At 38.8% G+C, this 27,574-nt stretch overlaps 1 protein-coding gene across 4 annotated transcripts in view; it reads left to right on the top strand.

The window, feature by feature from the left end:
* PLA2R1 (phospholipase A2 receptor 1) overlaps positions 1 to 27,574 on the top strand; it is a 56,845-nt gene that overhangs the window by 24,353 nt on the left and 4,918 nt on the right. The window contains exons 16-32 of one of the 4 annotated variants that reach the window (XM_054069621.1): positions 1,379 to 1,414; positions 1,907 to 2,064; positions 4,845 to 4,909; positions 5,256 to 5,359; positions 6,717 to 6,859; positions 7,651 to 7,768; positions 8,234 to 8,364; positions 8,930 to 9,074; positions 12,033 to 12,271; positions 13,083 to 13,251; positions 14,590 to 14,730; positions 15,121 to 15,237; positions 15,678 to 15,854; positions 16,462 to 16,509; positions 16,739 to 20,560; positions 21,751 to 21,890; positions 22,890 to 23,037. In XM_054069621.1, coding sequence (XP_053925596.1) covers positions 1,379 to 1,414; positions 1,907 to 2,064; positions 4,845 to 4,909; positions 5,256 to 5,359; positions 6,717 to 6,859; positions 7,651 to 7,768; positions 8,234 to 8,364; positions 8,930 to 9,074; positions 12,033 to 12,271; positions 13,083 to 13,251; positions 14,590 to 14,730; positions 15,121 to 15,237; positions 15,678 to 15,854; positions 16,462 to 16,509; positions 16,739 to 16,956 — 2,009 coding nt within the window. In that variant the 3' untranslated portion in view covers positions 16,957 to 20,560; positions 21,751 to 21,890; positions 22,890 to 23,037. Of the gene's footprint in view, positions 1 to 1,378; positions 1,415 to 1,906; positions 2,065 to 4,844; positions 4,910 to 5,255; positions 5,360 to 6,716; positions 6,860 to 7,650; positions 7,769 to 8,233; positions 8,365 to 8,929; positions 9,075 to 12,032; positions 12,272 to 13,082; positions 13,252 to 14,589; positions 14,731 to 15,120; positions 15,238 to 15,677; positions 15,855 to 16,461; positions 16,510 to 16,738; positions 20,561 to 21,750; positions 23,038 to 27,574 lie in introns of all 4 variants that reach the window. The other 3 variants (XM_054069623.1, XM_054069620.1, XM_054069619.1) reach the window with 3 other exon arrangements.

Genomic DNA, 27,574 nt, shown 5'->3' with positions numbered 1-27,574 from the left:
ATGGTGCAGTCAGTTTAAAAATGCATTGCAGTTAGTTAACAGGAGTTAATCAAAGTTCTTTTTATAAGAACATTATTCATAATTTATTAATAATAAGTTTATATTTATTTATAGCAACCTGGTCTAGTGGAACCCCCATGACAGGGGATTGGAACTAGATGGTCTTTAGGGTCTCTTCCAGCCCAAACCATTCTATGATTCCCTGATAAAGCTTACTAAAAGTGCTGTTCAGTAAGCGTAGTAGTTATTTTATTTCATTCTATTCCATGTTTAACTCCCTTTTTTGTCCCTGAATGAGAATAGAATCATAGAATCACTAGGTTGGGAAGGACCCACTGGATCATCGAGTCCAACCATTCCTAACAATCCCTAAACCATGCCTCTCAGCTGCTCATCCACCCATCCCTTAAACACCTCCAGGGAAGGCGACTCGACCACCTCCCTGGGCAGCCTGTTCCAGTGCCCAAGAACTCTTTCCATGAAAATTTTTTTCCTGATGTCCAGCCTGAACCTCTCCTGGTGGAGCTTCAGGCCATTCCCCCTTGTCCTGTCCCCTGTCACTTGGGAGAAGAGGCCAGTTCCCTCCTCTCCACAACCTCCTTTCAGGTAGTTGTAGAGAGCAATAAGGTCTTCCCTCAGCCTCCTCTTCTCCAGGCTAAACAACCCCAGCCCCTCCTCGTAAGACTTGTTCTCCAGCCCCCTCACCAGCTTCGTTGCTCTTCTCTGGACACGCTCCAAATCCTCAACATCCTTCTTGTGGTGAGAGGCCCAGAACTGAACACAGTATTCGAAGTGTGTCCTCACCAGTGCTGAGTACAGAGGGAGAATAACCTCCCTGGACCTGCTGGTCACACTGTTTCTGATACAAGCCAAGATGCCGTTGGCCTTCTTGGCCATGTGGGCACACTGCTGGCTCATGTTCAGTCAGCTGTCAACCTACACCCCCAGGTCCTTCTCCTCTAGGCAGCTTTCTAGCCAGACTTCTCCTAGTCTGTAGCACTGCATTTAGGGTTATTGTGCCCCAAGTGCAGGACGCGGCATTTGGCCTTGTTAAACCTCATGCCATTGGTCTCGGCCCAGCGGTCCAGCCTGTTCGGTCCCTTTGCAGAGTCTCCCTACCCTCCAGCAGATCCACGCTTCCACCCAGCTTAGTGTCATCTGCAAACTTGCTAAGGGTGCACTCAATGCCTTCATCCAGGTCATTGATAAAGACATTGAACAGGGCTGGAGCCAGTACTGAGCCCTGGGGACCCCCACTTGTAACTGTACTCTTCATTATTTTGATTATATCCTTACCATGTGGAAAAAGCAATTTCAGTGAAATACCTCTTTTCATTCTTAATCATCAGTGTTTTAATTTATTCACGTATTTTTGCAGGTGTTAAACCAAAGAATCCAGTCTGGTACATATCTGGTATGAAAACATTTTCTTTTCACATCTTGAAATACTGTCATTTGGAAATATAATTTAAATTATTAGAACATTTTATTTATTTCATTTTTATCAAGTTAAAAATTTAGATAAAGGAACTCTGTAGGAACTTGTTACTACAGGTCAAAATCTGTTATGCTTTTGTTTAGGATCACCCAGACATCAGAAAGGAACGTTGCCAGTAACAAGCACAGGAGTTCAGTAACCTCTCCATGACAATAAATGGCCATTTCGAAAAGGCTGAGCAACCCTGTTAACGTTACTGCAGTATCACAGGATAGAATATAGAACCAAAGTTTACTCATTGTTTACTTTTTTTCATAATTTGGTGTATCAAATATGGTTCTGCTGTTAGCTGTGTCATATTTGTCCTGTGACATGTGGCTGAAAGTGGGCCATAGGGGTCACAGAGAATGACATTTTTAAATGAGTTTTTAGCCCTGTACAGGGCTGACTCTTCTGCTTGTTTTCCAGAACTGCCATGGTCATATTATCAAGGAGCGGAGTATCTTTTCCATGTCAACCCTACAGACTGGGAAACCTATGAGTTTGTCTGTGCCTGGCTTCGCAGTGGAGTGGTAACAATAAATTCTTATAATGAACAAGCCTTTATTCAAAATAAAATTAAGAAGGTAAGAATAACTGCCCTTTTGAGTAAACAAATCCTCAGGCAGTAACTGGTTATTTTCTGTTGCATGTTTTGGGATATCTGGCTGCCTGTTGCACTAGGCACAATCTGAAAGATATTTTACTTTAGAAATATTTCTCTTGCTGTCCTCGTTTCTGACATCTCTCCCTGAAGCCCTGTTCAAAGAAGTCTGTAACATTTCAGAATCTGCAGAATCATCTCTGCTAATGAGCAGGTTGGTTAGACTGCCTCAAAAGACCCAGGAAGAGCTAAAACCAGCTTCCTATCCCAAAGTTATGGTAGACAGACGTAAAAAGAAATGCTTGTTTCACATGTGGTGTACATCCTTCTGTGTTTGTTCTTCTTTCTTCACCTCTCCATGACCAAGGGGACCCATTCCTCATAGCAGTTCTGCATCCACCAGGATGTCTGCCAATCCTTCACAGTTCCATAGTTATGCTCCATTCCCATTCAGTAACTTGCAGCTGGCCATCGGGTAGCGATACTGAGGGACATTTCAGTGGGTATATTAGCATGACACAAGCATTAAGTCCAGATGTTTGAAATGGTCTTCATAGTTTAAAAAAAAAAGTTTACTCTTGGGGAGAGCTGGCCAAGAATGAAGAACTATCAATTTCTCTGTACCTTAAATAAATCTAGTACTCTAAACCACAGAAGTGTGGGTGCTTACAACCACAGAAAATAGATTACATTGTCCTCTATGTGTGCCAGCTTGGGCAACATTCCGATATGTCCACACATTTGTATGATGTCTTCTGAATTAAACCCCTTTGTGACTGTGGTTATCTATATAAGAGAAAAGATTTCTGCCTCTAAATTCCCTCCTCTGGATGAAAGCAGAATTTCTGTCTGATGTAATAAACAGGTTTGAAGCTGAGACATAGCTGCAGAAGCATATGTATTCCCAATAAACTTAAGTTTGTTTTCCTTTAGATGTTCTCAGTAAAAGCAAAATAAGGAAAATAAAAAAGAATTTGAATACAAATAGTGTCTGCCTTATTGGTGTTGTAATTTTATGGTTGTGATGTAAAGGGATATTATAGTGTAATATTTAAAAGAATAAGTGGCGCTGAGTAGAAGAATTCTTGGCCTACAGTAGCTTAGTTTTGCTTTGTGTACAGCCTTCTCTGCTTTTAACTTAAAATAGAAAGCATAAGTAGAATTGTGTTATATTATGATGAGAGTTTTAAGTTCCCAAGGAATTATTCGTTGTTTTTATCTTTTATTTAACAAATTTTGTTTCAAAACATGATGAATGGGATTTAAACCAACAGTTCGTGGCAGAAATAGCTTATAATGAAAGGGCAGCATAACTGGCTTGGTTGTCATCTCCCACATCTACTAGAGACTCCAATGTGGTGTAATTATGGCCTTACGTAAAACTGAATGTTTATGATTTAAAAAATTATATAACTTAAAAAAATATGTATTTTTACAATTGAATATCACTTAAAATGGCTAATCAGAATGCTTCTTTAAAGTCATGTTTACTTAGAAGAGATCTTTTAAAAGTGGATTTATCATTAAAATTAGCAGTTATTATGGCAGTTTGTGAGCATTCTGCAATGAAAAAGCCAGTTTTACTCCAGTGGCATTGGAAATCATGTTAACTTCCTTGAAGTTTTGTCTCGGAATATAAGATATGCAGCTGTTTTAAAGCCTGCTGCCTTTGGCTAAGCATTCCTACTACAACCAGGTGTGCCCCTAAGTGTTTGTAACAGATCTCCTGCAGAAGCAGGAGTAGGGATCACTGAGATAATGCTCAGCAGTTCAAATAGACTTTGTATGTGTCATTAGAAAACGTGATCAAAATTTCTTAGCATGGAAATTGAAATCACATTTTTCAGTATTCTTTTAAAAACTGTAATGTGTAGGTTAAGTGCTGTGGTTAGAAAACTGAACTTGGGAGGGGCCAGGCAATACCAGAGCGAACAGCATTCCTGAATCTCTTCTATGTCAGAAATGTCTATTTTATTCACTTGATATTGCTATATAAGCTCTAAGCTTATGAAATCCTAACTGTAACTCCAAGGACGGTGTGACTGCCACAACACAGGCTGCACTTCAATTTTTTTTCTGGAAAAAAATAAATGCTTCCCACGGACAGCATGGCTATTCCAGTGTCCTGCACACTCAGAACTTTTTCTTTGTTGGCTCTTTCCCGAAGACCCCAGAACTGTGACAGTTGAGTGGCTAAACCTGAAAGTGAAGCCCATTCGTAGTTTGGGCAGAATCAAGTCAGCATAGGAATAATAAATGGCCGTGTGAATAACATTTCTCTGACTTATCCATAATCATTCACCTTTAGGACTGGAGGTCTATAACTTTTTGTGAAAAAAATTGGTCTGGAAAGCATCTCTAGGAATTTCTTATATGAGTTATATAAAGTCCATGAATATTTGTTGAAACAACTTGGAAAGATTAAGACCTAGCGGCATATTAACACTAGAAGTAAATATTTGCAGTTGTCTGTTCTTAGTAGTTGGGGAAATCAGTTTCTAAGATTACAGGCCTTTTCAAGCCAGGGAGGTGCTAAATTCCTAAAATTGTAAATTCCTAGTTTACAGAAGATAAATCATCAATGCAGTGGAAACTGAAGTGACAAAAATGAACACAGGCAGGATTTAGCTCTTTTTCTTCCCATTGGAACCCAATGGAGATCCTATTCATCAGAATACAAACAGAACTTCAATTTAGGGGTTTGTAAATGCTTTAGTAAGAGACCAACAACACTTAAACATGTGGCAAAACATTTTTTTATAGCTATCAAGTAGTGATGTTCATTGGTGGATTGGATTGCATGCAGAAAACATCAGCGACGAATTTGGGTAAGAATACCTATACTTCACCTGCTGTGAGTTTTACTTAGCACACATGGTTTGCAGACCACTCTTCTGAAACGGTTTGATATCTGAGTGGGCTGTTCAAGACAACTTCAGTTCTCATGTAAATATTATTTAGAATATATTATGATTTCTTTTAAAATGGGCATAAAATATACAAGCCAAAGACATGAATATCAACCTTGTTATTGTTGGTTGTCTTTTTTTTAAAGCTTAGTTAATAAAGGAGCACTTTCTATCCTGTATCTGCTTACAATCACTTTTAATAGAGTTTATATTTTTAGGTAAGGGTAGGAAAAAGTGTAACTACACTCTTAGCATTTCTATGCAGCTGGAGAGACAAATCACCAGTAACATACCAGAACTGGGATGAAGGAAGGGAAAGAGAGCCACGGAAACCGGGGAAAAGATGTGGATTTGTTTCATCACAAACAGGTTTGTTTTATGTTTCCTTTTGTTGCTGGAATTGTGACTTTATTCTGTTGTTGGCCAAAGGGGCTGTATTTTTTTTTAATTACTTTCAAGAAATGTAGTACATGGTCCTGTATTACATAGTGCTGTTACATGGTTATAGTTTGCATAACTGCTTTTATGGTTAAGAAAAGAACAGGAAAAATAGCATGAGTATGCTGAAACTAGGTTATGGGATTTAAAAGGCTATTAATAGTTTCAGTACTCTAATGTCAAAATACAAAGATTGCAGTGACACTGAATCTTTAGTTTTACTTAAGAATCTGTTATGTGGCACAGAAAAAAAAAGTTAATGCATTGCTTGCTTTCAGATTCAGTTTTCTCATAAACAAATGAGCCAGATTAATGCGCAATAATTTTTCTTATGTTTATATACTGTTTTTCTATCATCACACAACTTTAAATACTCAGGTTTCTAGCTTATTTTTGATCTTATAGCCAATTTGCTAAGGGATTTTTGTGTACTATGGGTTTACCACTAGCCTTTTCATCACATACCTCTACAGTCTGCTAGAGTAATTAAAAAAATTGCAGTGCTGGTTCCAGTGATTTCTGTCATCTCTCAGTCACTGTTTTCTGAAGATCTGCAAATCATATGCTAAAGGAAACATGTGAAGTTCTGTAGAAAGAAAAAGAAAAAATCCAGCTTTATATTTATGAGGACTGAAATAAATAGATCCAGTTGATCGCTTGTAATCCCAGCCTTAAAAGCCAAAACTGAAAAAATGTAAAATCTTTCTTTTCCTCACACATAATCTTGCGGTTTTGATTCATGACTTTCAAACATTTGAGTTTGGTGCTACTATAGTTAGTATTGGACAAAACAAAGGGACGCCCACCCTCCGCCATCAGCTGGCCAGCAGCTGGGAGCTGGTCAGCAACTAGAGTGAACTTTGTTCCACTGAAAAATGTGTTTTCAGGTCAGTATGTATTCAACAGGGCAGCATTTTATGTCAGTACCTGCATGTTGCCAACAATTTTCAATGCAAGGAAGTAAAACTATTTTATTTGGAAGGCATCATTTCTGTACCTTTGCATTTTTTTTAGCATAACTACTGTTCTTTTGAATACATGATGATGTAGGCATATGTGACTCGGTGTAGAGGAATTGGTTTAACTTCATAAAATCAAACAAGGAATAATACTGTGAGTTCCATGAATGATCAAATCCACTGTAATGCAATATGTCCAAATGTATTTGATGCAAAATCTTACTTTACTTAATTACTAAAGGATACCCTTCTTAATATCTAAGCTTGCTAAGAAAAAAATCCTTTCCAGTATTTGAGCCAATATTGAACTATTTTTTCTTTTAACACAGGACTCTGGGGTGATGAAAACTGTACTGTCTCTCTTCCCTGTATTTGTAAGCGTAAAATTGCTTGGAAAATAGAGAAAGAGATCCCAAAAGACCAAAACCAACAAGAAACGTGTCCCAAAGGCTGGTTGCACTTTGGTTTCAAAGTAAAGCATTTTTTTTCTGCTGTTTGATAATTCAAAATGCATTCCTTACTTATGAGTGAAATTGGATTTCTTAAGGATTAATCAATATTTAAAGATTTTCTTCTTTGAAAGCAGGGCCCTTAGGTTTATAGCCACTGACAGCAATGCAAAGCTTTACAGCTGTTGAGTAGCTTTGCACCCAAAAGTTGTCTTAATGAGGTGTCAAAAATTTTACTTCAGTTGAAGGATATGCACAATTATGTATGCAAAAGCATTCTAAGTGTATTTGTGCTGTTGCTGTAAAAAGGCTGTTCCATGCTCTTGCTTGAAATTGTTGTAAGTGGAAGAATCTTCTATATTCTCAAAACAGATCTCTGACATATTGTTCTACTAAATGGTCCCAAATAGCTGCCATCCTCCAAAAGATGCTGTCTCAAATAGGGTTCATCCATGATCATTATAAACCAAAGTCTATTTGCAGAAATCAGGAAGCAATTATATCAGCAGGCTTCTCTTAAATACACACATTCTGTCATAGCAACATGCATTGAGGTGGCTGGATTTATCCCAGTGCTAAACTGCAGTGACTACAGGGATAAATTTAATCCAGATTGTGTTTGCCTTTACACAAACAATTTGAATCCATGCCTGATGGCAGCTGAAAACTGATACAAAGCGTGTTGGAGAGGTCCATTGCAGGACAGAAACTGATGAAATATTTAGTTTTCAGTAACAGTGTGTGAAATGTTTTAGTGATTGCCCTTAGTGATTGCAGAAAAACCAAAATGAGCCTTTTTATATTTTGTAAACAGTGCTTTTTGATACAAATTCCGAAGGATCCAGAGCATCTGAAAAACTGGTACTCTGCACAAGAGATCTGCGCTAGCTATGGTGGGTCACTTGCTTCTCTTGAAAATGAGCTGGAACAAGGTAGAGTACTGAAAATATTGTTAAATAAATAAAATTTCATCTTCATTAGGAGGCTGTAGTAAAGTTTCATCTTGGATAGAGATTCAGGAAAAAAGATTGCTCAGAGTCTGCTCATGGTTCTACTGCTTTAATCAAGTTAGTGTTTCTCTTTCCTGGTTTCCCAAACTGTAGATTCAAATATCCACTGAGCTGTATGATAGATTTTGAGGAGTAATTATCATTTCTTTTGTGCTTACTACCATTCATCAGAAATACTAGATCCTAACCCAGCTGAGGTTAACTCAATTTAACTGAATTTATAGTTAGATGACACTGAAATGCTGCTCATGTTCATACTTCATGGTGACTATATTATGTCATTGATGAGTAATGAAATGTTTCAGTGCTTTAGTATGTTAGGAGAGACTTCATCTATCCCTCAATGGTTACCAGTTAATTATATTTTATTCCTGTTTCATTTTCCAGCTTTCATAACAATGAATCTATTTGGGTGGAAGACTAGTGTTTGGATAGGTTTCCAGAGTGACGATTATGAAAAATGGGTGAATGAAAATCCTCCAATGTATTCCAACTGGTCTCCAGTTGATGTAGTGGATGTAAGTATTTCCAGGGAGTTTAAGGACAGTTGAAAGGTTGGGTTTTTTTTCCATAAAAATCATGACTGTCACAAAGAAAAAGCTGAAATTGTTACAGCAACTTAGTCTTCTCTTACTTTTTGCAACTTAAGTCAGCTGTGGGCACAGATTTATGGGCATAACTAGACAGCAAAAAAGGCACTATCAGGATAATTATTTAGATAATTTGTGCTACAGTCAGGTTCTCTTGCAATTGCTTTTAATCATCGGACTTAATTATGTGGTTAGTATCGTGTTCTGAGTCTGAGCAAAGTTTAGGAATAAGATTATGAATTTCATATTTTAATATCTTATTTTAAACCATATTAGTCCAAATTTGTATTGGGCTTAGCCTGTTGTTCAGGAAAGCTTGCGACTTTTTTATTATGAGGTTTCAAGTTGTGTTTATGGGGTTGTTTCTTGTTCTACCTAAATATTTATAATAATGACTTTAAAATAATTATTCTTGCAAATATAATGTAATAATTATGCAGTGTTTCTACACAGTGTCTTTTTAAATTAATTTAAGGTTCTGTGTTGATTGCAGAGACAGCATTATAACAGTGCAAACATTCAAGAACAACTTCCACTCTGTACATTGGTATCAAATAACCCTAATTTTTATTTCACGGGAAAATGGTACTTAGAAAACTGTCAGAAAAAATATGGGTTTCTCTGCCAAAAGACTCAGGGTAAGGTTTTGTTTTGCTTTACTTTGGTTCTCTTTTCTTACCACATTAAATTCATCTTAATTTTCATCTAGGAACAGCTGTAACACTAGGTGTCTGTAACTCTAGCAACAGAAGATTTCTAAGACAGTTCTGCTCTGGTGTTTAGACAAACTAGCTCTACACTATTTAGTACATCAGTAGCTGTGATGTAGAGGTAATTTCTAGAAAAATATTTTAATAAGTTCTCTTCGTAAATTTGAGCCTTCTATTGCATTTCTTAGATTCAGGAACAGAGATGAAATTTCATGTTTCCTGTCATGGCAAGCAGAGTAAAAGCATGAAATGACAAAAGGCAAAACAGAGAGTAATTTTGATGAAAATACGGTGTTTAAAAATATTTAGGGGATGGGACTTGCAGTATTAGATCAGAATAGACTCTGGAAAACGTATATCTGTGAAGAGTGCAGACCAACTGGCTGATTAAATAGAATTTGGCTTTTCTTTTAATGCCTCTCTAATTCTGTTACCATGAAGTTCAGTTGCCAGAAGCCCATTGCTGTTTCAGAGAGTCCGCCGTGTTTGGTTTCCCTGAGACCCGTTGGTGGTGCTGCCTCTGGAGTGGGGAGCTGCTGGCGTCCCCCAGGCACTGTGGCAGCTTTGGGGACCAGTCCCAGCTCTGCCAGGGGGAAGCTGCCAGAGCATGTGACCGAAATAGAACAGCAGCAAATTATTAACCCTAAAGCAAAGCGAGCGCTGTAATCTGAGCCTGTAAGAAGTGTCCTTGGGTGCTCTAGTTACTGCAGGGGTGGGTTGTATGGCTCAACTTTACGTATCACCTCTCATTTAAGCCCTGAGTCTGAAGGGACAGTCCTCTTCTGCTGGCTGCCTTGGAGAGAACAGAGAGGCAGTCAAGAAGTGGAGTAAACAAATACAAGCTTTGGGCAGTGCTCGCATGTGGCTCTAGCAAGACATAGCTGTATTTAGCATCATTTATTATGAACTACCGTCAGGCAGTGCTGGAGTAATCCTGCACCTAAAAGTATTTCCCTGCTGGTTTGTTTTGTTTACCTCCCTAACGTTATATTTTAACCCTTTGCTGCTGCCTCAGACAGATGGGAAAGGTGTTAAAAGGCAGGAAGGAAAACTGTTGCCTCAGGTTGGCCAGACTGCAGGGCACCCAGGGTAACTGGGGCAGCAGTGGGTGCTCAGGACCCTCCCCACGTTTCCTGGCTAGTGAATGTGAGAGTGGCCCACAGGCTCTGGGTGAAGCTCCCTGAGGAGGGGGGAATATGCTGTGCACAGAGCTGGATGCTGTCCACCTGTGCTCCTGGGGGAAGGGACCAGTCCTCCCTCCCCAGTGTGACACCCATGGCACTCACTCAAACCATCAGGCAGTTCAGTTTGCTAACTCAGCAGAAAGCTTTCCTGTCTCTTTTTTTCTCCCCTTATTTCTCTTTTCCTTAGTTGATGTAATTTTGTGCAGCTTTTCCAGGCTGCATTGGCTCAGCGCAGGGTTAGGCAAACACCAGGACTGTGCATGGGAATATGCAGCTGGAAGAGCAGGGAAGCAAGAAGGGGAGGAGTAAGACAGCCTCTTGCTGGCAGTAGTGAACTGCTAAATTTACTCAAATGTCCAAACAAATGTCTCAGTTCCTGGAAGGATGAGCTGGTGCTTTGCTTCTGCCATTTTTTCCCTATCCAGTCTCCCTTCTTTCAAATTATTTTCTGTAGGAGGCTGAAAGGACATAAACCCAGCAGGAGGTGTGAGCTGGGCTCCAGTTTCTTAGTGATGCTTGAGTTAGGATTGTGTCAGCATTTTACTGCACTTCCTGTCTTTTTTTTAAGCGGTGACAAGCACTGAGGGATGGAATAGAGTGCTTCAGTTAGTTCAAGAGCAGAACTTCTTCTTGCTTAGAAATTTCTAATTTTAAATGATTTGTGAATGACAAATAATAAATTAATGTACTATTTTAAGATGCTTCGTAACACTTCTCCTCTCATAGTCATTAAGGGAACCATGTCTAAAGTAACTCCACCTTGTAGCAAAGTCAACACTTCATTTTGTAATATCAAAGAAGTTTTACAGACAGAAGTAATTAATCCAAAGTGACAAACAAGATGAAAACTGAGGCTGTGCTTTATTTTGATTGTCTTGTTTAAACTGTACTGTGGGCATTCATACGCATTAGCAAAGGCATTTGCCTCCTGTAGAAAAGTGAGTGTGGCAGAATCACAGACTGGGCTGGAGTGGAGATGGGACTCTGTCTCATGGTTTTTTTCCTGATTTTTTTCTCATGGGAGATGCTCTCTCTTTATGAAATCTAAAAAGTCTGCACTTCCTTTCATTTTTTTGAGCCTTGCTGTGTTAATTTGTCATCCAAAAGATATTTAATTCCCCATGCACGGAGGATTTCTCTTTTAAGTACCAGTACTGTGATCTTCCCTACACTGTCTTATGGATGGTAAATAGGAGCTCAAGAAGCTCACAAGTACTTGTACTATGAGCCACAATTTGTCATCCTGTTGTGCCAGCACAATTATTTGTTGAGGCGAGGCTTTGTGCTGTAAATTAATCTTGGAAATTATTAAGAAAAATGTGTCAAAATTACATCTAAATTACATGCAAGTTATCTGGGATAAGAGTACTCTGCAGCCCACTGCTATTGGACATTGGGGATATGCCCAGATTCCAGGGGACCTTCAAAGGTCCGATTAGTGGGACTAAAGCCGTCCAGGTTTTCTTTTTTATCTTACACGTTACACTCATTCACTCCTGTGATGAGTTTTGGGCTGTGATGGAATTTCAGATACTGTTCTAGACTTTTCTTTTCGAAGTTCACAGTGTCTTCCTGAAACTGAGGAGTTTGTGATTTTTAGGTTTGTTTTTAAGAATAGCTCTGATTTTTTAGGAGCTGTTCTGCTATGTTCAAGCTGTCTGTTTAAAAAAAAAAATAAATCCTTTCTTTCTGCTTCTAACAGACACATCTGGACAGATCATCAATTCATCTGAAATGTACCCTGTGCCAGATAGCTTGGAATATGGAAATAGAACATACAAACTAATACATGGTAATTTTACATGGTCTTCAGCTTTAAAAACCTGCATGGCAGATGGTGCGGAGTTGGTCAGCATTACGGACCAGTATCACCAGGCTTTCCTCACAGTCATTGTGAATCGGCTGGGATACAACCACTGGATTGGGCTGTTCACTTCAGATGTACGTAGTGATCTCCCTCACTGTGAATATGATGCTGCAAAGGAGTGTTTTGAGTATCAGGATGATGAGCTGTCATTCATTTCAAGTCATAGGAAGTTTACATCTGAGAATGAAACCCTAGAAAGCTTGAGCCCTAACCATTTTTTTGCAACATCATGTATAAATCTAATGAGAACCAGTTTGGTGCAACAAGTATGGAAAACTGAAAGGCATAGAGAACATTTAAAAGCACAGAAAAAAATCTCTTGCTGTGTCAACGGTGAAATTATCATAGTCTATGGAATCATAGAATGGTTTGGGTTGGAAAGGACCTTAAAGGTCATATAGTTGCAACCCTCCAAACATAGGCAGGAACAGCTTCCACTAGATGATTATTATAATTTATTATAAATATCTGTAATATATAATACATTAAATATATTACATTAAGCTTTTATATGTTATATTCTATTACTTATATGATATATTTAACTAATTTTAGTTATAATTTGTTATTTAGTTTATGTATTTAGCTAAACTTCTATTAGATTGAATATAATTTAAATTATAAATTATGTTGTTTCATTTTCAGTTGCTCAAAGGCCCAAATAACCACTTGCTGAAAAGAGCAGTTTAGATATAGTTTGTGGTCTCCCTGAAGTAAGTTGGGAGCATCCTTGGATCTGTCTTCTGTAGATCCTTCTAATCTACTCAGCCTTTGGAGATATAAAAGATGTTCTGTAATATCTGGTGAGGATGCCACCAGAAGAAAATGGAATTTGTGTGGTGCTAAGGCATATCAGAAAGATAATCTTGAAATTTGTTTTGGCAGAATGGGCTTAACTTTGAGTGGTCGGATGGGACTAGGTCTTTGTTTACCTTCTGGGAAGATGATGAGTCCCAGGCCTTTGGCAGCTGTGTTTACATTGATACTTCAGGGCACTGGAAAAGTGCTAACTGTGAGCGACTTCTGCAAGGAGCAGTTTGCCATGTGCCACCTAGTAAGTCAGAGTGAAGTGTTACATGAAATCTTTGCAACTGCGAATGTGTGTATTGACAATGAAACTATATGGAAGGAAATTCATTGGTTTGAGTTAAGAAGTGGTGATAGTATTATTTAAAATTTAAATCGATTTCTGATATTTCCTTGCTGTATCTCCTTTTTTTTTTCCCATAAGATATTGGCCATCAGGTCTAGTCTGCGAGAATGGAAAGAGAACTTTAATAATAGAAAGAAGGAGAATTACTTGCTCTTTCTCTGTCTATAGTGAACACTGTTATCCATGAAAAATGATTTCTAATAACCTATCTCAAAGGGAAATAAATTCAGTTTGCTGCAGTTAACTGTGGGGTGGGAGAAGGGAAGCATTTAGAGCGAAGCTGAAAAATTAGAACCACATCTTCGCTGATTGCACATGAAAGATTTTTTAGCTCTTTTTTTTTACATAACGATATTTTCCTGTATCTAAAAAGCATTCTTGCATTGCTCTGTTAATTACTTGTGCTTCATTTGAATCCAAAATTCAGGTCTGGAACTCCATTCCGTCCAGGACTGCAGAGTCTTTGGCAGCTTCCAGTTCTCAGTATAGTTCCTCTTGGGTAGTACTGATCACCAGGGGTTCACCTGTAGCTTATTTTAGCTTTTGGATCTGTTGAGGAGAAAGCAGTTTTGGAATCCTCCAAGACAACAATTATTCTCTAGCATGGTTTGCATACTGAAGTTGACTAATTCTCTGATTTGTTTCTCATGTTGTGTAACCATATGTAGCCTAAAGTTTACTTAATTTTTTAAAATGATGTTTTGTAGCAAAATAGGTTGCATGTGTAGCTGAAACCAGGGCACTGTCAAAAATCACAAAGTGAGCTTGTAGAATTGTCCTGAGTCAGAGGGACCTTTTGCTGTAGCACATTGCATACCGGAAAGACCGGTTGCTGCGATGGGACACTCCACTGTGCTGCGGTATTTGTCATGAAGTTATCTTTGTGGCTTAGTGGAGAGTAACTCTGCAGTCCTTGGAAATTCTCAGCCCTCTGGGAGATGCTGGGCAGCCTCGAATGCTGTGATGTGCCTGTAATTTGGTCATATCTCCCTGTGCGCATCAGTATCGGGTTAGATTGTCCTGATATGGCTGTTGCAATCCAGCAACGTTTTTGATCAGAAACAAAACCAGCTCTACTGTTCTAATACAAGAATATACAACCACTAGATTTTCCCATTTTAAAATAGAGGCATAATGCAATAACATGCTTATTAGCATTACTCCAAAGGAGTGTGTGGAATGTTGTATTAATGTGTATGTTGTTGTGACAATAAAGCTGTGCTGTTATTTCTGTCACAGAAAAGAATCTCACTGCCTATAAAGGCTTATGTTCAGAAAAAACTGTTCCCTGGATCAAATTCAAAAACAGTTGCTACAGCTTTTCAACAGTTCTGCAAGGCACAAGTTTCAGTACTGCATACGAAGTCTGCAAAAATCAAGGTAAGTGATTATTTTGTAGCTACAAAATGTCATAGTGAAATCTTAATATATATTCTCTGAAAGTACTGAAATCATGGCATGTGTTTCTTCTACTTTAGGTTAACAATAGTGGTGCTCATAATCCAACTATGGATTTGGAGGCAGCATGTGAAAAGATTAATTTCTGGAATAACATATAAACCCTTCAAATTGGTTTTAAAATAATGTGAGAACAGTTTTCTGTCAGCCTGAGCATTTTCACATTAACTGTAGATTTAAGATCTTAAAACATATAACCAGAATTTTTAAGTTTTTAAATTGAGTCTCATAATTTTAATGTTTTTTTAAAATGCAGTGTTACATTTTAATGGCATAGATTGTTCAAAAATTTGTTCTGTGTTTAATCTGTAGGATCAAATCTCTTAACTATTCAAGATGAAGATGAAAATGCCTTCATTCTGGAAGAATTGCACAGTTTCGGTTATTCCGTGCAAATGGTTTGGTTGAACCTCCTGCTTGTTACAGACAGTAAGTTCTGGGTGGAAGAGAACTGCACCAAAGAATCTGTTTTGATTTTTGTTTTGTTTATTTGTTTTTTTATTTGAATGCTGGTATAACTATCTTCTAAAACACTGTTATCCTTTGAGGTTTTTTTTCCTATGCTTGTTACCTTTTTATGATATAGTAAAACCAGTCAAGCTATCTATGATCATTATTTATTTGTATTCTGAGTACTCAGTAGGTACACATGTATGTGAATGCCTTTATTATCTTAGAAGACAGCCTGTAGTGCTTCTTTGTGTCAATTACACAGGATGTTCTTAAATCCTTAAAAAAAAGTAATATATTGTCCAAGCAGACAAAATCTTGTTATTCTTTAATTCAGTATTTATGTGAGGGTAAGTCCAACTGAAAAAAAGATAATTATTATTACAAAAATTATAAAGTTTTATAACTTCTGCCCTTAGATGAGACAATCTCCTGGTTTGATGGCTCTCCCTTAAATTATTCTAACTGGGGCATCAGGGAGCCTGAATTAGATCATCTCAAGGGGAATTTCTGTATCAGCCTAAGGACCACAGATGGAGTCTGGAAAATATCTCCATGCAGAGAAAAAAGGGGATTTATATGCAAAATGGATGCAGGTATGTGCTTTCATAAAAGAAAGCAGTTGTGTGCTTATAACCGTTGTTTTACATTTTCCCTGTCACTGCTTACTTCCTCATAGTTTTCATTTAAATAATTATGTACCTTGGTGTTAGGAAAAGTACCCGTAAAGAAACCCAGCTTGCCAGGGTCACCTCTGTTTGAGGAACCTGGGCAGCTGTTGTGTTACTGCCAGCTGTGGTAGACTTTATTGTGTGGGTGGGCTGTGTGCAGGGCATCATGCTGACCTCCATAGACCCTGTAAGATGGGCAGGTGCAGCCTAGGAAAGCTGCACAGACACCATGTCAGTAAGAACATGGGGCTCCACAAAGCCCACCCAAAATGCCCGGGTCACTGCTGGACTCAATAGCTAGATTAATCCACCACTGCACAGTTCTGCTCATGCATTTGTACTTTAAAAAGTGGATAAATGCTGTGTCTCATCCTTGTACAAATGTCAATTAATACATTCCACCAAGTTTAAGGGATTTTAGGTAACAGATTAAGTCATACTTAACTCGGTCAGTTAGATTCCTATTGATATGAATCCAATTAAACAAAGAACAGCCTGCTCTTGTGTGGTTTTAGGTATATTGTCTTCTCAGTATCAATTTCTGTTTCAGATATCAATGCAACAGAACCCTCTGAAAAAAGTAAGTCCCTTCTGTACTTTCTTAATTTTTTTATAAGGAGTAATAATAATTCATTTCGAACCAATACCTTCTGAGGTGATGTTTTCCACTATTAAACATGTAATTTAAAATGGGTGACACGTAAGGAGTAATAATACGTTTTCCATAAAGTAACTACATGTTTATATTTAGAATTATCTATAATTATAGTGGTATTTACTTAATAATAATTTCTGTCCTTCCCTTTCAGCATCATACCGTGGGCTTGTAGCTCTGGCTGTTCTCGTGACATTGGTGATGCTGGCTGCCATTTCCCTTTTTCTGTGGTGCCTGTATAAACAGAACCACCAACTCTTCCACAGGATACTGTGGATCAGAAATGCCTATTTGCCACAGATTAATGCTGATGTTCCTGCTTTGGAAGAAAGCATTCTCATTTCTGATTTTGACAGAAGTGAAAACAATTAATTGATCAGAAGTAGCCAGCGATCATGTCCTCCATGTGAAACTCCACGATCTACAGCAGTTTTCTCCTTCTTAGGAGTCCCCTGGGGTGCCTATATCCAGAGAAATCCTCACAGTCATTGTCCTATGAGCCTAGGGGCTCCCTACCTTGGAGATGTTTTGCTTTGTGGCAGGATGATGTGAAGGTGTAAGACAGAACTGTGGGTCGACTAGCTCCTTTGGGACAAGCCAGGAACTGAAAACCATAAACCTCCAACTGATTTTGTGAAGCAGTCATGTCTGATGCCCCAGAGCAGCAGGCATTTTCATGCAGCGTTTTCCTTTTGGGAGTGTTTGGGCTTTTGTGTTTTGTTTCCGTATGTCACGTAATCTGCTCATGAGCCAGCATTAAAATTTGGCCTTGAATTTAGGAACTCTGAAACATATTTCAAAGATTACAGAGTAGGTTTTTTTTTTCTTAATAACCATTCCTTCTGTGAAACGAACAGTTATTTTTCAGATGGTGGATTCTTGCCAGGTGGATTTCCAAACTTGCAGAGGGATGAAGTCACTTTTGACATAGTAGTGCCAGAGTTTTGGTAGTTTGGCCTGAGACACCTAGTTCATGTTATAAAATAAACTAGTCTAGAGATGTAATGGCATATGGGCTTTGTCATCCTGAAGTTAATATATTAATTTGAAATGCATGTAGTATACTAAAGATTTAACTATGTTATCTCTCACCCAGATTATTTAAGAAATGGAATCCTATCAACTTCTCTTAAAGATATTTGTGGGCAATACCTGTTTGAAGAAAAAAAAACCTGTTCTAAATCTTGCTGAAGTTTTATGTTAATAAATTGCTTCACTGTTCATCTACAGTATTTCTGCAAGCAGTATTCGTGTATGCTTTTCTGAGACCCTGCTCTTAAAAGCTAAGGACAACATGTTGGGGGGCCACATTGGTCTTCCCAAAGGGTGCTATGGTCCTATAACCCTGTGTAGCAGACCCTCAGAAGGACACTTTTCAATTTCAGTGTTCATGTCAAGGTGCTGACAAAGGAGATGAATTTTGCAGACCAGTTGGTCTGTAGTCTGATGGTTGTGAAGGACCCAGCTCAGGTTTCTGCACTACCTCAGTTACAGTGGCCCAGGACAGCGATGCTTACTCTCCGTGGGACTCCCACCACCCAAACCAGTCCTCACCCACATTTCTGAAAATACCTGGAGGGCTTCAGGGATTTTGGTTTTTATTTTTATTGCAGTGAGGAAAAACAAATGCTTAGTCATGATGAGTTACTTCAGAATGGATTTACTGTGCCTTCAGTCATCTCTAAAAGCTGATGAAAAGGGCTGCAGTTATTGTTGGGTTTGTTGGTTTGTTTGTTTTATGATGACTCATTCTAACAATTTTGTAAGAGCCCTGAGATGGAGGTACGTTCCTCAGAATTAAGCAAGCAGCTAAGGCCAACTGAAATGTTTTTACACAGTATTTGTGCATGTGCACGGGAATGTATTACTGCCTCTTAGTTAGATTTCGTGCAGGCAATTCTAGGAACAAAAGTTACCTGTTCATGTCATAATTATGTATAAGGCTATTTTTAAAAATTACTTAGTACATAGAGTATTTCTGTGCTGGTTTACAGAACTGATCAAAAATGCTGTCAAAGAGACTGCAGATGGTTTTGATCCCAATATAATTTTCAGCTTACTGTTTTTAAAAACTTCTTGTGGGTATAGCTATCACAGTTCTTAATCTGAGATTTTCCCATCATATAAGATACGAGCAGCTTTTCTTTGTCTATTTTGTGTGATGGTTTGACCCATACATGAGTCTTCGGTCATGTTTTTAAAGTTTGGGTTTAGTCCTGTAGGTTTATCTATGGGACTGTTTTTATGTGAAGTCCACTGTTAGAATTTGCGGATTGCAACTTTTGAGTACAATTGCCAGATAGTCTGCTGTTTGTGGGTATGAACTGTGATAACTTCTTTACCACCAAAAGGAAGGAAGAAAAAAGGTTGTGACCATCTCTCCCTTCCCCATGAGAATTTTATGTGTTTAAACTTCAACCAACAAATCCCCTTGATCTCATTCACTGACAAGTGTGTAAATGCTGCCTTCTTACAGTACAGCAAGCAGAGTGGGTTGCAGGATGGTTTTTCTTTGCGAGGGTAAGCTGTGTTGTCAGGGTTCTTTGTTTATTGGCTACAGTGCTGTTACTACTTACACAGAGTCTTGTCAGATTTTGAGGTGGTTAATGAAGGTGTACTTTTTTTTCCACAGAACTTGACATAGGCTTTTTATCAGTTTCCCTTGGGGCATATTGAAGTCATTTAAATATATTTGCAGGGCAGTGGTATAATAAGTAACCCTAACCTAAAAATAGTGATCATTGATTAACATTGACTCTGATGTAGATGACCTTGCGTTAAGGGGAAAAATAGTTGAAGCAGTATTTTCTTCCTGCTTTGAAATGGTTTTGAGGGAAAGGACCTTTAAATATTTATTTTTAAATCTTTCATGGTTTAACTTTTATAATTGCAGGTATTATTGAGTAAAAAATGTAATTGTTGACTGCTTTCTCATTTTTGTTCTGAATTTTGTTATTCATAGCTTTTGTTTGTTTTCCCTTAATCAGAGGTCTCCTCTGTTCTTTATCAGAGTATGTGGTGACTATGTTTTTACTGCTGACCTTGATGATATTGGCAGTGAGATTCACTGTATTGTTTCTACTGGAAAATTAAAGAGTGAATAATAATTCTCTGTGCTGTAATTTTTCCAGAATCTTTCCCCAGCTTTAATTAGCTGCTATGCCTTAGTGTCTCGTAACAGCAGTCCCCAAGCTTTGCACCAGGTCATTTTGGTAGGAGAGGGACAGCTTGCACCAGCTTCCTTTCTGGCCCCATGGCTGGACCTAGACCTGGGCACTGCAGACAGTTTCCACGCACATGGTGGTCCCAGTATCTCATAGGGCATGGATGCGTGTGCAGGAGGTGCTGGGAGGTGGAAGGATGCATCCTACTGCCCATTCCCTGCAGTCCAGGAAGCTGGGGCTGCCAGGGATGAGTGATGGGCTGGAGCAATTTTCCTGCTGGACTGTGGAGGCTGTGTTTTGTGGGAGTCCATTTGTTTCTTCCACAAAGAAGATGGAAATGCGTGACTGCAGCACGGTAGCTTCCATGGGCAGCATCAGAGTGCTTCCATGTCAAAGAACTGGGTTAATCAGAGCCTGAGCAGACAACTGAATGTTCCATTTTCCTCTGCCAGGCCAGCTTCTTTGAATGTGTTACTGAAAGGGAAGTGTTAGATATCGTATTGCTCCTTTGCCTTAGGGAATCGAAGGCTATCCCCACCATAGATAGATACATTCAGGCCGAAATATGACACAACTTGTCTACCAGATATTGGGGTTTATAAATAAATCCGTGTGCTTACTTTTGCAGACTCCGTTCCAGGAGAAAATTTACCTCCTAGTTCCTTTAGAAGCCCTTGCAGCATGCCTCTGAGGGAGAGAGATGCCTGATGCAGCTGTCACATCCCAGCTGCATGAGAGTCTGCAGTAGGAACATACGTATGCTGGCGATGCCCAGCATGACTGGGCAGAGCAAAGGGTTGTGGCACGAGGCTGTAAGTGGCTAATGACTCCTAAGCAAAGCACTTTCTAGATGTGCCTCTCCTGGCTGCAGTGCTGACCTTCCTACATTCTCCTTCTGTTCCCCTCTTCCTTTCCCCTACTTTCATATGCACATGCACACCCACGCTTTTGTGGCTGGGTCAGGACAAGAAAGGAGCCGTGGGGCTGCTTGAAATCTGTGCAGCAAAGTCCAGAGGGAGTGTAGGGAATAAGAAGATTTTTGCACTTTCTTAAAGACAACTAGCTCTGGTTCCCAAGGCACCATCACGCAAATTCCCATTTAATTTAGCCCCCTACTTTTTTTCTTTCATTCTGTTGCCCCTCCCTTAGTGTAGTAACAGGCACCCTCAGTCTCTTATAATAATAAACCCACGGTAATGAAATCCATGGCATACTTCCTGCAGGGCATTTAAATATAAGCAGAATTTTTTGGTTAAAAGCTAAATTGCACACCTTCAGCGACTGGGCTCTGAATTAAAAAAAAAAAAAAAAAAAAAAAAAAAAAAAAACAGGCCTCTTCTTGAGCTATAATAATATTTTCTTTGGTAATCAGTGGAATGTTGATTTTAAACCCCTGCAGGCCAGCAGTGATATCTCACAATCCATTGCAGCCCTCGTGTAAGTAACTGACAGGAGCAATTTCAAAGGCATTATGCTGTTCTGAGATATGAATTAAGGTAGATCTCTGTGCTTGGAAACACAGTCTCGTTTTGGCCAGTAGATGGTAGTGGTACACACAGAGCTGACAAATTGAGCTGCTAAAGAGGAAAAATCAGAGGGCTCTGCACCAGATCCTTTAGACGTTTAAACGAGCAGCAAAACTCCCAAGTCACAGGAATGCAAATATCAGTGTCAGTTCTTAACCACGGCTGCAATGTTACAGAGCTGTGTTATGTTGGCCTTGAAATCTCAGTGTGCAGTCTCAACAAATGGGATTGAAATACTCAGAATGGGATGATACAAACCCTTATGCTGATCTATGGGGTTTTCTTTTGTTTAGTGAGTGATGGGAAAATCCACTTAGGTTCCTGAGTATTCAATAAATAAGTAAAGAGATCTTTATGTTATGTTGTAATTTGGATCCCTTTGATGGAAAGGTAATTCACTGAAAATGCTCTGGCCAAGTCTCTTTACTGTAAATGGATTTGTTTTAATGTTTTATTTCTTTACTGTATTAATGCAGGTATTTACTTACTAACTCACATGAGAGAAGGAAAACAAAGACATAGAAATGAAGAGACATTTTAGATATCTATTGCATAAGTAATCGTTCCTCAGCACTGTTGAAAGCCGATTTATTTTCTCCCTCTCTCAATTTATTCTGTAAGTTGCTCAGAGCATAAGACTTGCTGATCCTTTTCTATATCCATTATCTTTATGCAGGATGGCTGTGATTTGAATTCTGATCTTAGGAAATTAACCATAGAAGGGAGCATTAAGAATCATTTTGTAGTAAAGCCTCGCTTTAGAGTCTTAGTTTTTATAATCTTATACTGCAGCTCTTCTAGACTTTCTCGATCCTCCTGTAACACACAACTGCCATTGTCTAAGGAAGTGTACCAGACCCAGCCTGAAGTGATTCTCAACTGCAATAGTTTCCAAAAGTGCACAGCTAGATAATAGCGAAAATGCTTTATTACCATATCCTTTCTTTCTAATGCTTATTTTTGTTTGTCGTCTTGTTGCTATCATAACAAACACCATGCTTTTCTTAACCTCAGCCTGGAGACTAAATCTCCACTGTGGTTCTCGGAAATAAATGCTTCAAAACAGTTTTAGTGAGAACAACAGCTAAACTTGTAGATACAAGATAAATCTTGAATTGCATACTGGGCTAAAAGTTACTCTCCTCTGCATGCCAGCACAGGAAAATAGGGAAGATTCTTTCTCTGAATCACGCACATAAAGGCCTAACTAACAATCTGCTTTCCACAGAGGCGGCCAGCCTGCAGGTAATGGTGGCGGTCACTGAGTGCTTGAAAGCCATCCACCACCACTGCATTGACTGGTAGAATGCAATGTCTCAGACCATGCATTGGAAAAAAAAAACCCTAATCCTGTCTCTTTTCATATATTTATAGATATATGTTCATCTTAAGAAAGTAAAAGTTTCCATTCATGCTGTTCAAAAAAATCCTCTATATTATTTCTTTTAGTTTTTAGTGAATACTAAAAATTATCCCATCAAGTGTATTCCTCTTATGAAGCTATTTAGTCAGGTCATTTGTTCTAAAACATGATCTTAGGCCTTTGACCCTGGTCATAACCTGATTAAATCTGCTGTGCCACTTCCTCCTGCCATAAACTTTTTCTGTATTGTAGGTGAGAAGTCCCTGGAAAGGCAAAAGCAAGCTTGCACTGAGCTAATAAAAGACAGACTCTGCCTCATCAGCAGCTTTGGGCTGTGTGGCTTCACTGACGCTGGATTTGGGACTCTGTCCCAGAGCTTGATGCTTCCAGGTTCATTCAGGTATGCAAGCAGAACCCCTTACATTGGACACTGAGCTGGATTACATAAACTATTAATATAAAGTAAAAGAATACTCTTAAGTCATGTAAGGCTTCATTTGTTACAACCCTAGCACAGGTTATGCATAATTCTGCTTTATCAGTATTAGTTCCTCTTGGGAACTTTCTCCTGGTGCTAGCAGGCTTACCTGTTACGTATCTGAAATCTGACACCTACCTAAATGCTTACATGATCTAGACATCATGTTTTCTGGTATTTGATATTCAAGAATATCAGAAGGATTCTTTCTGGAGAGGTAAGAAAATAATATTTTTGCTGCCACATGTCATGTTCTGCTAGTCCTGTGGGTTGAAAATGATGCTGAAAGGCAAATTGAATTACTTTAAATTACTGTTGTTTCAAATGCAAATATTGAAGATGGAGTTGTACATACGGGACACATTGTGGCCATAAAAAATGTAAAGTATCATTCAGTTAAATGTGGAAATGCATCAGAACAGCTCCAGGAGGCTTTCCATCTGCAAAGAGCAGATTAATAGAACAGAAGCCTACAGAAGCAGCAGCTACTTAACCCTTTAAAAAAGTTCTAGCATAAGTAGCAGAGTGGTGCTTCCACACACACCATACCTAGGTTAGGTTATCAGTTCAGGTTCCTGGAATGCCTTGCCTCCCTGAACATGGCACCTCAGGGGTGTACACACCATGCATCTGGGTGTCCCAGTATGGTTAAGTTATGGAAGAGGGAAAGAAAGCCAATGTGGGCTCCTGTCTTCATCTTATCCTTGACCATCCATCTTCCCCAACTTTCCAGAATCTGTTAGTCGGGGTGGATGATTTAGATTTTAACTATTGCTATTTTCATATAGGTTTCCTTCATTCTTGCCCGATGGAAAGAATGTAAAGAGGAAGTTGGGTGAGTCTCGGCTCCTCTTAGAGGTTGCTTGCCTGCTTGCTCTGATGTAGCACAAAGCAAACCCTCTTGGAAGGGCAGATGAAAGGAACAGATGATCAATGGTGAAAGCAAAAGTATAAAGAGAACAGGGCTTAGTTATTTCTACTAGTTGGGAAGACTAGAACAAGAAGTAACTGACTGAAACCACAGTAGGACATATGTGATAAATAACCATGGGGCCAGTTGGAACAAAAATAAGCAGCTGACATAAGTGCTAAGCTCACCTTCAGTAGCACCATCCACTGTTAGATTTGATAACTGTGATTTAGAAATAAACAAATTGATCCACCACTACTGCTGGTGAATAGATTCAAAACACTGCTGGATAGCCTTTTCAGCTCAGTCTGGGTAAAGATGAGTAAAGCCTGGCCTGAGAATATTGGTGTGTATGTGGTTTTGGGACTACTGCCTTCTAGCCCAAACCTAGCTTCTAGCTTCAGGCCTTCTGAGCCACACAGGTGTTGAACAGCCAGAATTTAATATCTCTGTGGACACAAATCTGTGCAACTGAGATATGGAAAACATCTCTGGTTAAATTTGTCGCTTGTCTCAGGACAGGAAGAGCCAGTTCTGAAATGAGTATAGCTGAATCATCCAATTCATCTACTACAGCAACTAGTAGGATGCAGGCATCTGCCCAGAGTACCTAAAATTCACATCCAGCATAAAAAAAGTGAAGGCCTTGAATCACTACCTGAAGAGCACAAAAATAAAAATATACATGCAAAATAGAAGCCTATTTTTATTTTTTTGTTTTGCTTTCATTTCTTTTACTCTCTTTGGTTTTGCTTTTCTTTTGCCCCGAGAAGTCTCTGATCCAGGTGATGCCTAATGATGTGTTTGCTTGGGTTGTACTTTGAAGGTGTCTCTGTACTGTCCAGTTGCCTCAGCAGGTCTGGAGTTGGGTCATAGGTGGGATCCCAACCTGCTGGGAGAAGCAGCAGCACTCACCTCTGCATAGGAGGCAGCAGTGTCGCATGCTCCCATTTCTTCCTCTTTTGTAATGTGTTACTGGAAACAGCAACTTCCTGCACAACAACTGCCTGCTTTAAAGCACGGCGATATGACTGACTTACAGGGCAGCTTTTGGCAGACTTACAAATATCTGTTCCTAGTTCTGTGTGGGTCTGCTGGAGTGTATATGTGGCCAGATCTAGTTCAAGTGCTGCTGGATAGACTGTAAAGCCCATGATGTTCAAAGAAAAGCCAGAATCTGTGAGAAAGGGCAGGAATGGTTTACCCCAGTACTGCCAGGATCATAAAATCATAAAAATTTCCTTTTTAAAATGGGATGCATTTAATCTATTTGGAAAACAACACCAAAAAGAAGAAAATTAATTCTGACATGTGCATTCTTCAAAGTTTCTGAAACCGGTATTTAAATAGAGCCCTAACACGGCTAGGAGGCTTTTTGTCTCCCTCTGGAGACAAAGAACATTCATGGGATGTGGAAAAAAGCTGAAGCCCCAGAAAGCCCACATCAGAGCATGTTCCTACATACAAGGATACCCAAAACAGATGCAAGATTTAAGGTGCATAGCGTTATGTCAGTGCTAGTGTTTATTAGTTTTATGTTTCCATTTTAAAGCAATGGTTCTTTTGATCCATATGAACTACTGGGCAGGGAAAGAAAAATAAAGCTTACACAGAAAATAACAAATTTTTCTGGCTGGAGGCCAAACCTTCACAAGAGAATACTGAAGCCTAATATGTTTTGTTTGACGTCTTTGTTTCTGATAGATGTTGACTGAATTCAGGAGGATGAACAAAACCAGCTGGGGAAGTCAGTTTGCTAATTGTTAACCCTGTAGGGAAGAGATTGAATTGGAAATGTGCATATGAAATACTCTGGGAAAATATAAAAAATAATGTAGATCTTTTAGGGAGGAAAAATATAAACCTTAACACTGTGGCTTGTATTTTTAGCTGAATGAGAGAAGTCAGTTTGTGATACATGACTGAATTCCTCAAGACGAATAACAATTCAGTCTTAGATTCATTTGCTCCCTGTGGTATGCATGGGCAGTCCAGAGGCTGAAATAAGTCTAACATTAAGGAATGACTTTAAGGTATGAGTAGAATATATTTAGGGTATACATTTATTGTGATATAAATGGGGAGTTGGAAGGGAAGACTCTTGTCAGACTCTTAACCATTTTGCAGTAACAAAAGAGGGATTTTCAAAGCTCTAAAGAGGAGAGGAGCATCAAACTGCATACTGTGCCTTAGAAAATCTTATAAAAATGTAAAAATTAAAATAACAAAAAGAAAAAAGGTATGATGGTATTTGGACAGTAGGCTCTGCTGTGACATATTTACATCTTGTGCTATATGGATGCTCTAATCTTTGTTCTACAAACTGACCAGAGGGGTGGCCACATAGTATGTGCAGGTATTTTCCCCCATTTCAGGGAATGGAAGAAAGGAAGAGTTATTTATAGGCAGTATACCAAATTCCATTGCAGTTCACTGTTTAACTTGTGGTCAGTCTTAGCTATAATTATAGCACAAAATTGACACAGAAAAAAATGGATTAAAGGAAAAAATACTGAGGTATAAAAAAATAAAGATGGAGGAAGAAAATTAGGAATAACTTTCACCATTTGCTTAAGTTGGAGCTCTTTTTTCTGCTTCATAACGTTGGTTGCAGCACAGAGACATCTGCTGTTAGCAAGTAAGTGCCAAAATAGATGTAGCAGAATGCGTTATTGTTTACAACAAATAGATCATGTGGAATGCTAAACTGATTTTTGTTCTGTTGCTTGTAATTCAGTGTGTAATCATTATAGGTGTCAGATTGCTAGAAGAAAATCTTAGCATTGTTAGGTAAGCCTTTTAAACTTGAGTTGCTTAACAATTTAATATCTGAAATGTGTATAATTCTTACTTGTTTTTAAGGCTGTAGGTAGTATTACAAGCTTAACTAAAGTATTATCCAGTAGGCAATATAGTAGCTGGCAAAGTACCTTCTGAACATGTGCATTCGCTGATTATTTCCAACTCTCTTTAGTTGCTTTGACATAATCCGCGCGTGTGTACTGACAGCTATTACAAATGATGAACTGGGGTAATTATAAATCGTGCCATTTCCAGAAAGCTGCAACAATCCTATCCCTCCCAGGACTGATTAAATTGCAACTTGTTATGTAAAGTGAGCACTTACAGTATTTTTGACAGAAAGCATTAAGCTTAAGCATCCCTGAGTGCCTGTGAATGACAGTCTTAATATGTTACCATACACTTGAAGATCAGAGGGGAAAATCCGCACTTTTGGACAGGAATTAATGCAAAACGGACCCAACCCTGACTCCCACTGGAAAGTGCCAGAGATGCTTTAGATTGTAGGTCCTGCTGCTTTCATCCTTATCTTGTGAGAGAAAACCACCAACCAAGTAAACAAATCCAGCAGGTGGAATATTCGACATGTGTGGGCATGCATCGCTGTTTCTTTGCTTAGGCAGTTGCAATACTAATAACAAGCAAGCAGACAAATTACATCAGAGCAATGGTCAGTCATTGAGTCATAAATCAACCAGTCTTTATTTCTCTACTTCAGAGAAACTCGAGGCAAAGAGAAAGGGAAAG

This window comes from Cuculus canorus, chromosome 6 (assembly GCF_017976375.1).
Source record: "Cuculus canorus isolate bCucCan1 chromosome 6, bCucCan1.pri, whole genome shotgun sequence".
Taxonomy (NCBI): domain Eukaryota; kingdom Metazoa; phylum Chordata; class Aves; order Cuculiformes; family Cuculidae; genus Cuculus; species Cuculus canorus.
This window is presented reverse-complemented; position numbering and strand designations above follow the sequence as displayed.